The sequence below is a fragment of the Mandrillus leucophaeus genome, unplaced genomic scaffold (assembly GCF_000951045.1).
Source record: "Mandrillus leucophaeus isolate KB7577 unplaced genomic scaffold, Mleu.le_1.0 Scaffold66, whole genome shotgun sequence".
Taxonomy (NCBI): Eukaryota; Metazoa; Chordata; class Mammalia; order Primates; family Cercopithecidae; genus Mandrillus; species Mandrillus leucophaeus.
In genome coordinates this window covers 4,843,220-4,858,835 of record NW_012107141.1, presented here as the reverse complement: position 1 = coordinate 4,858,835, position 15,616 = coordinate 4,843,220, and the positions used below count along the sequence as shown (strand labels likewise).

The window sequence follows — 15,616 nt, the reverse complement described above, 5'->3', positions numbered from 1 at the left end:
GGCTAATTTTTTGTATTTTTAGTAGAGACAGGGTTTCACCGTGTTAGCCAGGATGGTCTCGATCTCCTGACCTCGTGATCTGCCCACCCCGGCCTCCCAAAGTGCTGGGATTACAGACATGAGCCACCGTGCCTGGCCAGTTTTATAATTAAAAAAAAAAATTATGTATCTTTGAATTAGCAGAATGTAAAAAATAGACTTTTATTCTGCTCTCTTATTTTCTGTTACAAATGACTCATATTGTATCTTGCAGGAGGCAAAAAAATGGCAAGAGAGAAAAGAGGCCCTAGAGGCTGTAGAAGTACTAGTAAAAAACCCCAAACTGGAAGCTGGCGATTATGCAGATTTAGTAAAAGCATTAAAGAAGGTAAATATGAGGACTTTCAGTACTGGTATTGTAACAACAATCAGGCCTTTGAATTTCTTATCAGTCATCTTTTTAATTACATATACATTGCCACTTAAGGAACATTACCGATAGTATTTGAATTATAGACATACATTTTTAAAGGATTGTTTTAAATTACTGTTGTGAGTTAGTTTCATTTTTAGTCTTCGTTTTTTGTCACTTTGACTTTAGGTATGCTATTTGATAGCTTCTGTAACTCTCTAGGAAAAGAGAGTTGCTGATCTAGAACTACATATTCCAGTTTTATAATTCTACAGGATGAGCTATTTAAGTTAGCTGTATTTAATTGGACAAATATTAAACATGATAATAGCAAATGATAACACACTACATTGTATCAGTATGTAAAATAAAGACTATAGGAATATGTGGTCAATTTTGAAACAGGCAAGTACTAAGTAAGAGATAAACATTTTTAGAAAATACTCTTTTGGTATTGCTTAGGTCCAAGCAAGTTGAATGCTGCTGGTGGACATTTTGTATGTAGTAACTTTTTATGAAACCTGTAAGTATAGATCAGACACTGTGGATATGATTATAGTGCTTAAGAACAAACTCTGAAAACATCTTGAATACAGCAAGAATGAAAATTTTGTTTGCTTCCTCAGTCTGAAATTACAGAGGATTATAATGGTGATGGGAGGAAGTTGGTTTTTAATTATACGCACATCTAAGTATAGTGATTCTCATTACTCGTAGTAGTTATATTCTGTAAAGCCACTGAGAACACTAAATTAGTGAATATTGAATCATTGCCTCTGAGAGAAATAAAGCGTTAGGATCCTGCAACCCTTTAGTCACAACATTTCCATCAATCAATACATAACTTTGTTTTATTCTGTTTGGAGATACCATATTTAATATATATTGTTGATTCATTAACATTGAACTCTTGGTCAACAACACTATAACTCTTGCCTGACCGAAGCTTTTCCTATCACGTGTATTTTCTCCCTAAGGTACATCACAGCCTGTTTGCACTTAGGAATACTAGACAGCATTTCAGCACTACACTTAGGGACCATTTTAAACAACAAAAGCACCAACAAAAAACACAAAAATGCAAAAACATGGCACCGAATAAACCATGAAAAAGACACTTGTTTATAGTGTAAGAACTGAAGCAAGAAGGCAGAGTGTTATCTTGTCTACCTCAGCTGGGAGTGTGCACAATAGACAACACAAAATGTTCACAGCTCTGAACTTGTCTGTGAATGACCAGGAAAGTACCATGAATGTTGATTCGGGGATTATAAGTAAGTTTAGCAAGTAGTTGAATTTGCAAATATGGATTCGTGAATGATGAGGATCAACTATATTCTAGTAGTTAACCTTCCTAGGCTTTCCTCCTGTGGAATTTGGAGGCAGAGATACGATTTGTGAAATCTTTGTTCAGTCATCAGTTTTCCATGTTGAAGAGCCACAGTTGTGTAAAATAAATTAAAAGAGAATTGCCCTAGGGGAAAAAGAGTTTTACCAACCTGGAACCTGAGAGAAAAGAATGGGAAGGGGAATAGTAGAGGACACTGAGACAGGGAGAGTCATATTCCAGTGGCGTATGAAGAGAGCTACAGATTCTCTGTCAGTTCTTCCAGCATATGATTATTATTAGAAATCTTACTGCTCTGGTGCTGAATTCTCAATGTGTCAAACAAAACCTTTTCTTTTTCCTTATCATTATGTGTTTTCTACATGCATTTTCTAAGGATATTAGCTTCTCACACAAAGACAATTCTGTGGTTTTCACTGGCATTGTGAATGTAAATATAATCTCTTGCTGTTCTATATAAAGAAAGCATCATGGATTTTATATTTGAGTAGACAATAGATTTCTGAGAGATCCAGGGTAGCAGTAGAAATTTCTTTCCCTTTTCACATGGTGGGGCGGAGGGAATTAAAGACCACAAACAAGTAAAAAGAAAGTGAATTTTGTGGCTAAAATATTTAAAACAATGGAAAGTTAACTTCAGTTATAAAAATTAACCTGAAACAAGACATTTTCTTTTCTTTTTGCATTAAGTAGTGACAGAGACTTTTTTTTTTTTGAAATGAAGTTTCACTATTGTTGCCCAGGCACGATATCATCTGACTGTAACCTCTGTCTACCATGTTCAAGTGATTCTTCTGCCTTAGCCCCCCAAATAGCTGGGATTTGTAGGCACTTGCCACCACGCCCAGCTAATTTTTGTGTTTTTAGTAGAGACAGGGTTTCACCGTATTGGCCAGGCTGGTCTCGAACTCCTGACCTCAGGTGATCTACCCTCCTTGGCCTCCCAAAGTGCTAGAATTACAGGCATGAGCCACGGTGCCCAGCCGACATTTTATTTTTTCTGTTTGATTTTAGTTATATGTACACACAAACTTTGTATTATGTTGACTTCCTAGAAACATAACAAAAGTGGGGAAATGGTGAAATGGAAAAAAGAGGATGAGATTGAAGAATAGATTACAGACCAATCCTTTTTCCCTCCATAATTATCTCTTTGTATTGTATAAATCAAGTAATCCCATTAATTTCTCAGTTTTTTTCCTTTAATGAAAGTAGTAAAAAGACATGCACTTTAAAATTTCTTATGGTATTCCTGAAATTATTTTTAAACTGTTTTGAGTTGTCACCTGATTTAGCATATTCTGTGGACTTTCCTGTTCTCACAGATTATAGTTTTTGTTTTTTTCTATTATTTTTAATTAATTTATTTATTTTTGAGACAAGGTTGCGCTCTGTCACCCAGGCTGGAGTGCAGTGGCATGATCTCAGCTCACTGCATCCTCCACCTCCCGAGTTCAAGTGATTCTCCTGCTTCAGCCGGCCGAGTAGCTGGGATTACAGGCGCGTGCCACCATGCCCAGCTATTTTTTTTTTTTGTATTTTTAGTAGAGACAGGGTTTCGTCATGTTGCCCAGGTTGGTCTTGAACTCCTGTCCTCAAGTGATCTGCCTGCCTCAGCCTCCCAAAGTGCTGGGATTACAGGCATGAGCCACTGCGCCCAGCCTATAGTTCTTTTATTTATAAGATGCCTCCCTCCCACCTCATCGCTTCTTTGATTTTGTCACTTGCCTATGCCTATGGGCATTTGGTTTTTTTAATATATGTATAATTTATTTATCTTTACATTAAGATTTGGATTTTCAAAGTGCTTTCTTATATAATCTTTAGACTTCTATGTGGTATTAATCTTTTTTTCACTTGTTCTTTCTACTTTCCTCTCTTAATTATTGCTTGTATTCGTCATAGTTTTCTAAACACAGTAATTCATAATAGGTTGCATTAATTTGCTTCCTTCCCTCTGTCAACAGTGTGTTTTTGTTTATTATTAACTAATGGCTTTCATTTCTAGTTAAAGATAAATACCAATTGATAATTACTTTAAAGCACTTTGTGTTTTAATATTGTAGGCCTCAATTTATGAAAAAAGTGACAGTACTTATAACTGTGTACAAAATTTCCTATTGTTTAGATTATATTGAGATTATGAGCTAAAGCTTCCATTCCCTGGTCTAGAACAGAAATTACTGAAAAGATTCTTACCTCTGAAATGGAGTCTCCCCACATATGTTACTTGTCTTAAAAATAAACACTTCTCCATCTTCCCTACTCTCATTTTCCAGTTGAGAATAATTTGTTTATGGGATAAGTGTCAATGAGTGTGACAGGCAGATATTGTATTAGGGTATCTGGTCCATTGCTCGCTTATAAGTTTATTTGAGCCTTCGCAATCTTGAAATTTAACAGATTCACGGTATCTTCTTCAATACTATACATTAAGATCATGAGTATCTAGAGCTTAGCTCCCACTGGTTACTGTTCCAACAATGGATAGGGAGAGGTATTCTCCTAATAAAGGGATAGAATGATAGTTCTTTAACTGAGCCCGTATGACAAAATCACCCTTTGAGCCATATAAAAATACTGATGTCCAAATTTCGTCCTGGATTCATTGAACTAGAATTTATTGGAACGGGGTCTTACATGTTTTTGGTGTCCATTCCTAGAATATATATTTAGATGCTAAATATAAAGTCTAGCATCTGAATCATATCTGAGAGATATTTTGGTAAGGAAAAATGATCAAAACATTTATAAATACCAATAGTGATTTCAATACAGAATGAATGGAAAATTTTTTCTCCATAGACTTACAGTAATTAGAAATTTAACAAAATGTTTATTACGACCCTGATCTCATCCTCTCGTAAGGAAAGTAGACTTAACACAAGTTTAGAGGAAGAACATGCTTTACTTAATAAAAGGAGCAAAAGCTTTGGAATCAGAATTGACCTGGGTTTGAATCACACAGCATTACCATTTGCTTACTACCTGACTGTAAGCACATTAATCTCTATTTAATTTTTAGAATCTGGTTTGGGTACAGTAGCTCACACCTATAATCCCAACACTTTAGGAGGCCGAGGCGGGCTGATCCCTTGAGCCCAGTAGTTTAAGACTAGCCTGGGCAACATGAAGAAACTCTGTTTCTACAAAAAATGGAAACATTAGCAGGTGTGGTAGCACTTGCCTTTAGTCCCAGCTACTCAGGAGGCTGAGATGGGAGGATCACTTGAACTTGGGAGGGGGAGGTTGCAGTGAGCTGAGATCGAGCCAGACTCTGTCTCAAAAAAAAATTTCTTTTTGAAATCTGCACATTTTTTGTTGTTTTTTGTTTTTGAGACAGTGTCTCGCTCTGTCACCCAGGCTAGAGTGCAGTGGCACGATCTTGGCTTACTGCACCCTCCGCCTCCCAGGTTCAAGCGATTCCCCTACCTCAACCTCCTGAGTACCTGGGACTACAGGCGCGTGCCACCATGCCTGGCTAATTTTTCTATTTTTGGTAGAGGCAGGGTTTCGCCATGTTGCCCAGGCTGGTCTTGAACTCCTGGACTCAAGCGATCCTCCCACGTCAACCTCTTAAGGTCCTGAGATTATAAGCGTGAACCATCACGCCTGGCTGTGAATCTGCAAAGTTGAAATAGTAATAGTACTTACCTCATAGGGTTTGGGTGAAAATTAAATTTAAAAAGGATTATAAAGTGCCTACAAAATGTTGGTGCCTAATTTGTTTTTTTAATAAATGTTTATTCATCCTTATTCCTCAGCACTTAAGGAGTGCATATAAGTGCCAAGTAGAACTTCTTGCATGTTGCATGTTAGGAGTTGTTTAATGCAGAGAATCTAGAATAAAGCATTCTGCTTATGGAACACCAGATTGTAGGGACTAGATAAAATTCAAAGTAGTTGGGAGGCATTACTCCTACTAGGAAAAGAATGAAAAAAGAAGAGCTTGGAGGCATTTATAAATAAAGCAGCTGTGTTTGTGTGTGTGTGTGTGTGTGTGCATGCATGTGTGTGTGTGTGAGAGAGAGAGAGTCTTGCTCTGGTGTCCAGGCTGGAGTGCAGTGGTGCAGTCTTGGCTCACTGCAACCTCTGCCTGCCACGTTCAAGTGAGTGATCCTTTTGCCTCAGCCTCCCAAGTAGCTGGGACTACAGGAATATGCCACCGTGCCTCTATTATTGTATCATAAAGCAGCCTTTTAACACCAACTGATTGGGCAGTGTACCACAGCAAAATCTTATCAGGAAGGAACCCAGTCATAATCACTGTCTTGCTAAATTGACACAAATGCAGCTACTACCCATGAGTTTAGATAAGTGCTGGGCTTTGTGGGGAGTGGCATAGGAGGGCAGTAGTATAAGTAGTGCTAGAGGAGAATCAACTGAGGCTCTGAATCAAAGCTTAACCATCATTAGATGACTGAAGTGGCAGCCTCAAGGCCAGAAGCTTCCTCAGAAGAATGGTTGCAATAGCATTAACAATTTAGAGTCCCCATGGACTTCCTGAAGGTACCTGCAGCAGTTTCTACTGGCGCTTCTTGGTAATGAATGCTAGAGCTGTTGCCCAGTCGTGTCTTTCAGAGATACGTTGTCTTTTCATTTTCCTTGTCCCAAAGCAAAGTCAGCAGACCTCTAGTCTCTCTGCCATTATCAGGGTCATTTCCTGCACAGTTGAACAGTGCTGGCAGCCCAGACTGCCACTACTGGATAGTGAGAAATTTGATGTTGTGGTTTTATCTATGTTTTATTAGTAGAACTTCAAGATAGAAGACTAAACATAATGAAGGGAAGCTCCCAAATTCAATACAATGAAAGAAGAATTTCTCCTATCTTGTAGTAAATAGAATTGGTCATATATTAGCATAAGAGCTTTCAGAGTTCTTTTTTTTTTTTTTTTTTTTTTTTTTTTCCGAGATGGAGTCTCGCTTTGTTGCACAGACTGGAGTGCAATGGTGCAATCTTGGCTCACTGCAACCTCCACCTCCTGCGTTCAAGTGATTCTCCTGCCTTGGGCTCCCAAATAGCTGGGATTACAGGTGCCTGCCATCATGCCTGGCTAAATTTTGTATTTTTATTAGAGACAGGGTCTCACTATGTTGGTCAGGCTCATCTCGAACTCCTGACCTCAGGTGATCCACCCACCTCTGCCTCCCAAAGTGCTGAGATTACAGGCGTGAGCCACTGCACCTGGCCTCAGAGTTCTTTTGAGAATAAAATTTCAATACTCTTCTACATGGCTGTGACTATTTTGTTTTCCTTTCCACGCGCCTCCCCCCACTTGTAGGTTGTTGGAAAGGATACCAATGTCATGTTGGTGGCTTTGGCAGCAAAATGTCTTACTGGCCTGGCTGTTGGGCTAAGGAAGAAATTTGGACAATATGCAGGACATGTAAGTAACACTCCTTTTTAGATACAGATCAACAAAATTTATCAAAAATGGTAGTTCTAGTTTGCGGTTTGCTTTAAAACAACTCCTTGGCATAGATGTGTATATATTGTACAAGTAAATTTCTCTCTATTTTGTTAATATTCAGCATATCTTATAAATTTCAGTAGATGTCAGTTATAACAAAATTTATAGGCCTTGTGTAGAAAGTCAGGGACTAGGCCTAAAGTACTTAGTTGAGTTGATTTATTTACTTACTTACTAGTATCTTACTTTGTTCTTACAACATTATACACATTATAACAAGATGAAACAAAACTTGTAACGACCAGGACCAGAATGAAAATGAGTAGGAAAGGCAATAAAAAACTATAAATGTAAAACTGTGAGGTTAATATATAAAATATATTTTATAGTGTTTTCCTATTTTAATATATAATTTACTTATGTATTTGAGACTTTTATATAGGTTACAATGTTATATATTTTATATAGGTTATCTCCATTTTACTTATTCAAAGAAAATCTGACTGGAGACATTTGTTGCCTATACTATTTGTATAAGTTTGTTTCCAATCAAATTTGGTAATAATTTTAATTAATTAAGATGTTTTCTTTAACTGTGGCTTCTGTCCTTTGGCCTCTAAATCTGGTCTGAATTACTAAGAATGGCTCAGCATCCTAAAAATTGACCTTATTGATCTTTAGAGTTTAGCTTGCTAGCCACTTCATCATTTGATTCCCTAGATTGACTTAGGAGTTTCCTAATAGTCCCTAGTCGTGTGTCCATTTTATATTGTGAAGCTAATCCTCACATGAGCTATGGTATTTGGAGCTTGCTTACTCATAGCATTAAAAATAATCTCAGAGAACTTAACTGAAGAAAAAGAAGACACTACCAAATAAAAATAAATCATGACTGGCTTATTACTAGGGAAATAAAAATAAGGGTCTATAAAACCCTTAGACATGTACATCATAAATTGAAATAAAATTAAAATCTATTTTTGTAGCAATCAGTATTATATAATATCTATGTGTATACGCTATTTCCGTCAATTTTGTGTTACTTAGTAGGATATTTCACACTTTTGTATTGGGAATAATTTTTCAAGATAACAATTTTTTCCTAAACCACTTAAATATCAGTTCAGAGAATAATTTTAATTTTTTTTTTGTTTTTTTGAGACAGGGTGTCACTTTGTCACCCAGGCTGGAGTACAGTGGCACCATCTCAGTTCACTGCAGCCTTAACTTCTTAGGCTCAGGTGATCTTCCCACCTCAGTCTCCCGAGTAGCTGGGACTTTAGGCACACCTCACCACGCTTGACTACTTTTTGTATTTTTGGTAAAGATGGGGTTTCGCCATCTTGCCCAGGCTGGTCTCGAAATCCTAGGCTCAAGCCATCTGCCTGCCTCAGCCTTCCAAAGTGCTGGGATTACAGACTTGAGCCACCACACCCGGCCTAAAATTCATTTTAATTTACCAAATTATGATTGGATAATTGCCTGGCTTTCCAGTTTGAGTTCTGATTCTGGCTTTGTTTAACTTTGTTGTCCTGGTTAAAGAATGTCTCCATTGCTCTAGAGTTTGGGGTCTCCCCTGCCTTAATACTGTAATATATATGGTGTTAGTATCAAGCATGTTAGTGACTTGGCTTTATTTTCTTTAAATGTTTACAAACTGTCTTTTTGGCAATATTTATAAAAGTGAACGTTAGCTTTATAGGCATTAAAATATCTTGATGTTCAAGTTTATAACTAGTATTAAAAAGTCTCATATTTTTCCATGGGAACCATAGTCCTTGAACTATACCAAGTAGTCTATAACCACTTCTGTGAAATCTTGAAAACAATTTTTTCCTTTTTTTGGATGCCATTGAGCTTTACTGTGTCCTTTGGACCTTAGAACTTTCCTTCTCCAGCCTGGGCAACATGGAGAAACCCCCATCTCGACAAAAAATAAAATAAAAAATTATATTTACAGGGAAGTGGTCAAGAAGTTAATAATTTAAAAAAAAAAAATTATCAGATGTGGTGACATATACCTGAGACCTACCTACTCGGGAGGCTGAGATGAGAGGATTACTTGAGCCCAGCGGGCCAAGGCTGCAGTGTGCCATGTTCATCCCACTGCACTCCCACCTGGGTGACAGGGCGAGACCCTGTGGTGCAGAGGCAGCAGATAGATTGAGAAGCACTGCCATAGTGGGAGAGAATGAGAATTCTTCATTATTGCAGCATAAGATTCTATGTCCTTCAAGAAAGGAAATGACTTTTTATTCCACTTAAATGTTTGCTTTATTGGTTTGTTTTGGTGGAGACAAGGTGGTTTTTTAGAAAGTAAGTTTTATTGAGATAAAACTTACGTACCATAAAATTTACCCTCTTAAAATGATTTTAGAATATTCACAATGTTATGTAACTATCAGCACTATCTAATTCCAGAACATTTTCATCACCTCAGAAAGAAACCCCTTGCCCATTAACAGTCACTCCCCGTGCTGCTCCCTGCCCTTGACCCTAGCAACCACTAATCTACTTTTTTGTCTCTGTGGTTTTAACATTTCACGTAAATGGAGTCATCATACAAAGCATGGTCTTTGCGACTGCTTTTTTTTTTTTTTGGAAGACAAGAGTTTTGCTGTGTTGCCCAGGCTACAATACAGTGGTACAGTCACAGCTCACTGCAGTTTTGACCTCCTGGGTTCAAGTGATCCTCCCACCTCAGCCTCCCAAGTAGCTAGGATCACAGGCACATACCACCACACCTGGCTAATTTTTTTGTTTGTTTTAGTAGAGACAAGATCTCACTCTGTTGCTTAGGCTGGTCTTGAACTCCTGGCCTCAAGCAACCCACCTGCCTCAGCCTCCCAAAGTGCTGGGATTACAGGCATGAGTCAGTGTGCCCAGCCTATGACTGGCTTTTTTTAAACTTAGCATACTATTTTTAAGGTTCAGCCATGTTCTGGTGTACATAAATATATCATTCCTCTTTGTTGCCGAATAATGTTCTAGCCATTCACTTTTACAGGTTGTGCCAACCATCTTGGAGAAATTCAAAGAGAAGAAACCTCAAGTGGTACAAGCCTTGCAGGAGGCAATTGATGCAATCTTCCTTACTGTAAGTTGACAGCATGAGTTTGTGGTTTTATCTGAAGTAAAGTTTGTCAATATAATATTTTGATTGTTCTTTACAATTGAAAAAAGTTCATTAAGCACATTTTCTTTCTAAAGACCACACTACAGAACATCAGTGAGGATGTTTTAGCAGTAATGGATAATAAAAATCCAACCATCAAGCAGCAGACATCTCTTTTTATTGCAAGAAGTTTCCGCCACTGCACTGCTTCTACCCTGCCAAAGAGCTTGCTAAAGCCCTTTTGTGCTGCACTACTTAAGGTACAGACTCTCCTTGAAATTGGGGGAATATTGAAATTATACCTAGGCAGGATTTTTTTCCTGCTAATTATGTACAGTGACTACTTGACTTTCAGACTATAGAGGTCATAATCTTTTGAGGAGCAGACTCTTTGCAGCTTGGAAACTGCATCCAAATTCTCCTAACTGTGTTCCTCTTCTTGAAAGAAAGCACAAGTTAGTGTTATGATTCCATTAACTGTTAAATATTTTGTTTCTTACTTGGCCCATATACTGGTGTTCAGCTGGATCTGGCCAAGCATAGGCATCAAATGTGGAGTATTTGAAGATCATCTGGGAATGAGTCATTTTAGGTAAAGGGTAAGAGGAAAAGGAAGCACTTAATTTTGCTAAATGGATTACCAAGGGTTTCCTTAACCCAGAAAGAATTTTTTTGTTTGTTTTTGTTTTTGTTTTTTTTGTTTGAGATGGAGTTTAGCTCTGTTGCCCAGGCTGGAGTGCAGTGACACAATCTTGGCTCACTGCAACCTCCGCCTCCCAGGCTCAAGCAATTCTCCTGCCTCAGCCTCCTGAGTAGTTGGGATTATAGGTGCATGCCACCATGCCTGGCTAGTTTTTGTATTTTAGTACAGATGGGGTTTCACCATGTTGGCCAGGCTGGTCTCAAACTCCTGACCTCAGATAATCCACCTGTCTTGGCCTCCCAAAGTGCTGGGATTACAGGCATGAGCCACCGTGCCTGGCCCAGAAAGAATTTTTGAAAGAGGAACTGTCAGTTGGCACAAGGAAAGCTACACTTAGCTTCAGAAAATTGTAAAAAGCAAATTCTTTATCCAGCAACCATCAGTCTGAATTAAAATGAGTAATGCCTAAAATACCTTGCATTAATATTTTGCTTACTTCTGGACTATATAGCACATCAATGATTCTGCTCCTGAAGTCAGAGATGCTGCATTTGAAGCATTGGGTACTGCTTTGAAAGTGGTTGGCGAGAAAGCAGTAAACCCATTCTTAGCTGATGTGGACAAACTCAAGCTTGATAAGGTAGGTTAGTAATGGATTGGACTGAATTTGGACGACAGTCCTGTCTCTTTGCATCATGGCTTTGTCCCTTGACAATTGGAGAGCACTGGTATTCTTTTGATTGGGATTTCTTGATTTTTTTTTTTAAATTGCCCTTTACAGTAGGAAAGAAATGCATACTTGAAACAAGTTTTGGAGGATGCTCTCTGGTACTTTTTGTCTTCAATTTTGTCTGTTGTTTTACTAAGAAAAAAAATGTTGATATCACCTCAGGAAATTTATTTCATCCTCCACTGGTAGTTCACACCTAGAGTTTGAAAACATAGCTTTTGAGAATTTAAGTTTCATTCAAGGCCATGATGATGATAATAGTAGAAATATCTTTCAAATTGTAACCAAAAAAAGCTGAGTGACCAGTCTGTAGAGAAGATGAAAACAGTTCTGTGAAATAAATTTATTTTTAAAGTCCAGAAAGTTACCTTCCTATATGTGAATGTCTTCCATAAACAATGTGGTCATTTTAAGTTTATTACAATTCTAATTTGTAAAGAAATAAAATGTCAGATTAATATCTTACATATGCCTACCTACTGCCAGAAAAGTGTGGATAATTTATATTTGTTGAAAGGGAAATTTTTTCTCTGAATTTTTTTTTTCTGGCAATGAGTCTCACTCTGTCGCCCAGGATGGAGTGCAAATGGCACAATCTCAGCTCACTGCAACCTCTGCCTCCTGAGTTCAAACGATTCTTGTGCCTCAGCCCCCCAAGTAGCTGGGATTATAGGCATCTGCCACCATGCCCGGCTAATTTTTTTGTGTTTTTGGTAGAGACAGGGTTTCACCATGTTGGCCAGGCTGGTCTCGGACCTCTGACCTCAAGTGATCCACCCATCTCGGCCTCCCAAAGTGCTGGGATTATAGGCTTGAGCCACCTTGCCCAGCCATTTCTCTGAATTCTTACGTGTAGTTGTGGTTTAGAAATGTAATAACATAGTGGTTGTGTTTCAAAGTTGGGCTTAATGATGTTCATCTCATTTTCATTCTCCAGATCAAAGAATGTTCAGAAAAGGTAGAATTGATACATGGTAAGAAAGCCGGACTAGCTGCTGATAAGAAGGAATTCAAACCTCTGCCTGGAAGGACTGCTGCTTCAGGGGCTGCAGGAGATAAGGACACAAAGGACATTTCTGCACCCAAACCAGGACCTCTAAAAAAGGCACCTGCTGCTAAGGTTAATAGATTATTTGAAAATAGAATTTAGTAAGGAAGGGTGTGAGTCTCAGGTTCATGGTTGTTCCTCTAAAATTATTTTGTTTGATAAATGAATTCATTTGCCACATTGAAAATACAGCAGAAAATCTGTTAATGAAGATAGGATATTCCAGCAATAAATTCAGCTATTTGAAGCTTTAATAGAGATAAAAATGGTAACAAAGGCACAGAAGTGTGTTTTGTCAATTTAACATAAAATTTACTATCTTAACTTTTTTTTTTTTTGAGATGGAGTCTTGCTCTGTTGCCCAGACTGGAGTGCAGTGATACAATCTCGGCTCACTGCAACCTCTGCCTCCCAGGTTCAAGGAATCCTCCTGCCTCAGCCTCCCAAGTAGCTGGCATTACAGGCACCTGCCACCATGCCTGGCTAATTTTTGTATTTTTAGTAGAGACAAGGTTTCACCATGTTGTCCAACCTGGTCTCAAACTCCCGACCTCAAATTATCTGCCTGCCTCAGACTCCCAAAGTGCTGAAATTACAGGCATGAGCCACCATGCCCAGCCTCAATAAATCTGTCAATTAATAAGTAAAAATTGATGTCTGTTAACAACAACAAAAAGAATAGTAGGAGATTTGTTATTTGAAGTATCTCTCCATATAGAGAATGCTATTACAGAGAAAAATCCAGAAGAGGTATCATAGTTAATCAAAGAGTACAGAATTTTCTATATTTAGGGTTAGAATATAAATCCCTTTATGGGGTTATTACTATGAACCAACAAAACCATACTGTTGATATGACATGGTAAGTATTACAGGCTTCCATTTAGTTAAAAACTGGCATCCTTAGTTTTGCTAACTACAACTTAAAATATTGGAATATATTCAAGATAACAGTTTCAGAACAGCTCTGGATGCTGAAGACTAATTTGGTCCTCTGTTATTTTATCTTTTCTTTTTAGGTTTGCGGCATTTCATAACAAATATCCAAAATAGGTAGAAGGAACAATGTGAATGGTGATGTGTGTTGCCATAATGTAGTTATCATTTGCTGTGTACATTGTGATATACTATTTTCTTGTGACTTTTTCCCCCCGTACATATTCTGCTTTTGTATCTTGGGACTTCTGAAAACTGGAGTGGAATGAATATTTTTTGTATTTTTTGTAAAGATGGGGTTTTGCCATACTGCCCAGGCTGGTCTTAAACTCCTGGGCTCAAGGGATCCTTAGCCTCCCAGAGTGCTGGGATTACAGGTGTGAACTACTGCGCTCAGCTACTTGGGAAGCTGAGATGGGAGGCTCACTTAAGCCCAGGAGGTCAAGGCTACAGTGAGCCGTGATCGGGCCACTGCACTCCAGCCTGGATGACAGAGCAAGACCCTGTCTCAGAAAACAAACAAACCCCAAATAAATGTAAAAAAAAAAAAAAAAAGGTATAGGGATGTCATTCTCAAATTAATTTGTAAATGTAGTATAATTTCAGGCCATCTCTTTTGTTTCGTTTATCTCATTAATTCTAAATTCAAGTTTTCAATATGGGGTCTACAGATTACCCCATGGGTGGTCTTCAGGGGTTCTGTCTGACTTTGAAACTGTGCTAAATTTTGTAGGTACAAAAAATGTTTATTTTAGGGTAATCCCTCATTTTAATCAAATTTTTGAGGGAGTATGTGACTCAATAAAAGTTTTAAGACCACTGTTTTAGGCCGGGTACAGTGATTCATGCTTGTAATCCCAGCACTTTGGGAGGCCAAGACAGGAGGATCACTTGAGGCCAGGAATTTGGGACCAGCCTGGGCAACATGGCAAAACCATGTTTTCTGTCTGTACAAAAAAATTTTTTTTAATTAGCCAGGCCTGGTAGCACACGCCTGTGGTCCCAGCTACACAGTAGGCTGAGGTGGGAAGGAAGATCCCTTGAGCCCAGGAGGTGGAGCCTGTAGTGAGCCGAGCTTGTGCAACTGCGTTCCAAGCTCGACAACAAAATGAGACACTGTCTCAAAAAAATAAAAAATAACTCCACCATTTTAAATCCTTAAGTGGTTTAATTTTTATTTTTTAAATTGTTTTAGGCTGGTGGGCCACCGAAGAAGGGGAAACCAGCTGCACCGGGAGGCACAGGGAATACTGGAACCAAGAACAAGAAAGGACTGGAGACTAAAGAAATAGTGGAGCCTGAGCTCTCGGTCAGTATTACACACTGAGCCTGAAACCCATGAACCCTGCAAAGTGAGACCTATGAGAAGACTGGAGTTGTTGGTGGGTTCTACAACATACAGTTAACTGATATCTTTTAGCTTATTGAAACTGCCTTGGACAGTCTCCTTTATCAAAGTATAATAGAAGCCTCAGAAACTATAGCATACCATGGGAATATTCTTTTAGTTTTGACTAGAGTATGTTTACATTTTTGTCATGTGTTCCCTTAAGCAATTCCTAATTCTAATATGTTTTTGTATCTTACAGATAGAAGTATGTGAAGAAAAAGCTTCAGCTGTTCTTCCCCCTACCTGTATACAGCTTCTTGACAGCAGTAACTGGAAAGAAAGGCTGGCTTGTATGGAAGAGTTCCAGAAGGTAGTGCATAGGGATGAATTGAGTATGAAAGAAAATCAGATTATATGGAAGCAGTGAAATTGATAATAAAGAATTTGTCCTAATTGCTGTGTTTTATAACCAGCGAACACATTTCATGGCATTAAAGATGAGGTGGGACTTTTTATTTCTTGTAGCTGTGTAGTGTTTGCTATCTTTAAACATCAGTATTCTATGGCCTCTATAAGCTCATGACTTAATACTTAAGAAAATTATATTCTTATTCTGAATTATAAGGCTTAGATTAATTTTTTTTTTTTTTTTTTTTTTTTTT

At 38.1% G+C, this 15,616-nt stretch overlaps 1 protein-coding gene across 3 annotated transcripts in view; it reads left to right on the top strand.

Annotated features, from left to right (window-relative positions):
• CKAP5 (cytoskeleton associated protein 5) overlaps window positions 1–15,616 on the top strand; it is a 97,691-nt gene that overhangs the window by 33,570 nt on the left and 48,505 nt on the right. For all 3 annotated transcript variants that reach the window (XM_012001398.1, XM_012001397.1, XM_012001396.1), the window contains exons 8-15: window positions 254–367; window positions 7,024–7,128; window positions 10,160–10,249; window positions 10,363–10,527; window positions 11,422–11,550; window positions 12,578–12,760; window positions 14,820–14,933; window positions 15,214–15,324. In XM_012001398.1, coding sequence (XP_011856788.1) covers window positions 254–367; window positions 7,024–7,128; window positions 10,160–10,249; window positions 10,363–10,527; window positions 11,422–11,550; window positions 12,578–12,760; window positions 14,820–14,933; window positions 15,214–15,324 — 1,011 coding nt within the window. The remainder of the gene's footprint in view (window positions 1–253; window positions 368–7,023; window positions 7,129–10,159; window positions 10,250–10,362; window positions 10,528–11,421; window positions 11,551–12,577; window positions 12,761–14,819; window positions 14,934–15,213; window positions 15,325–15,616) is intronic.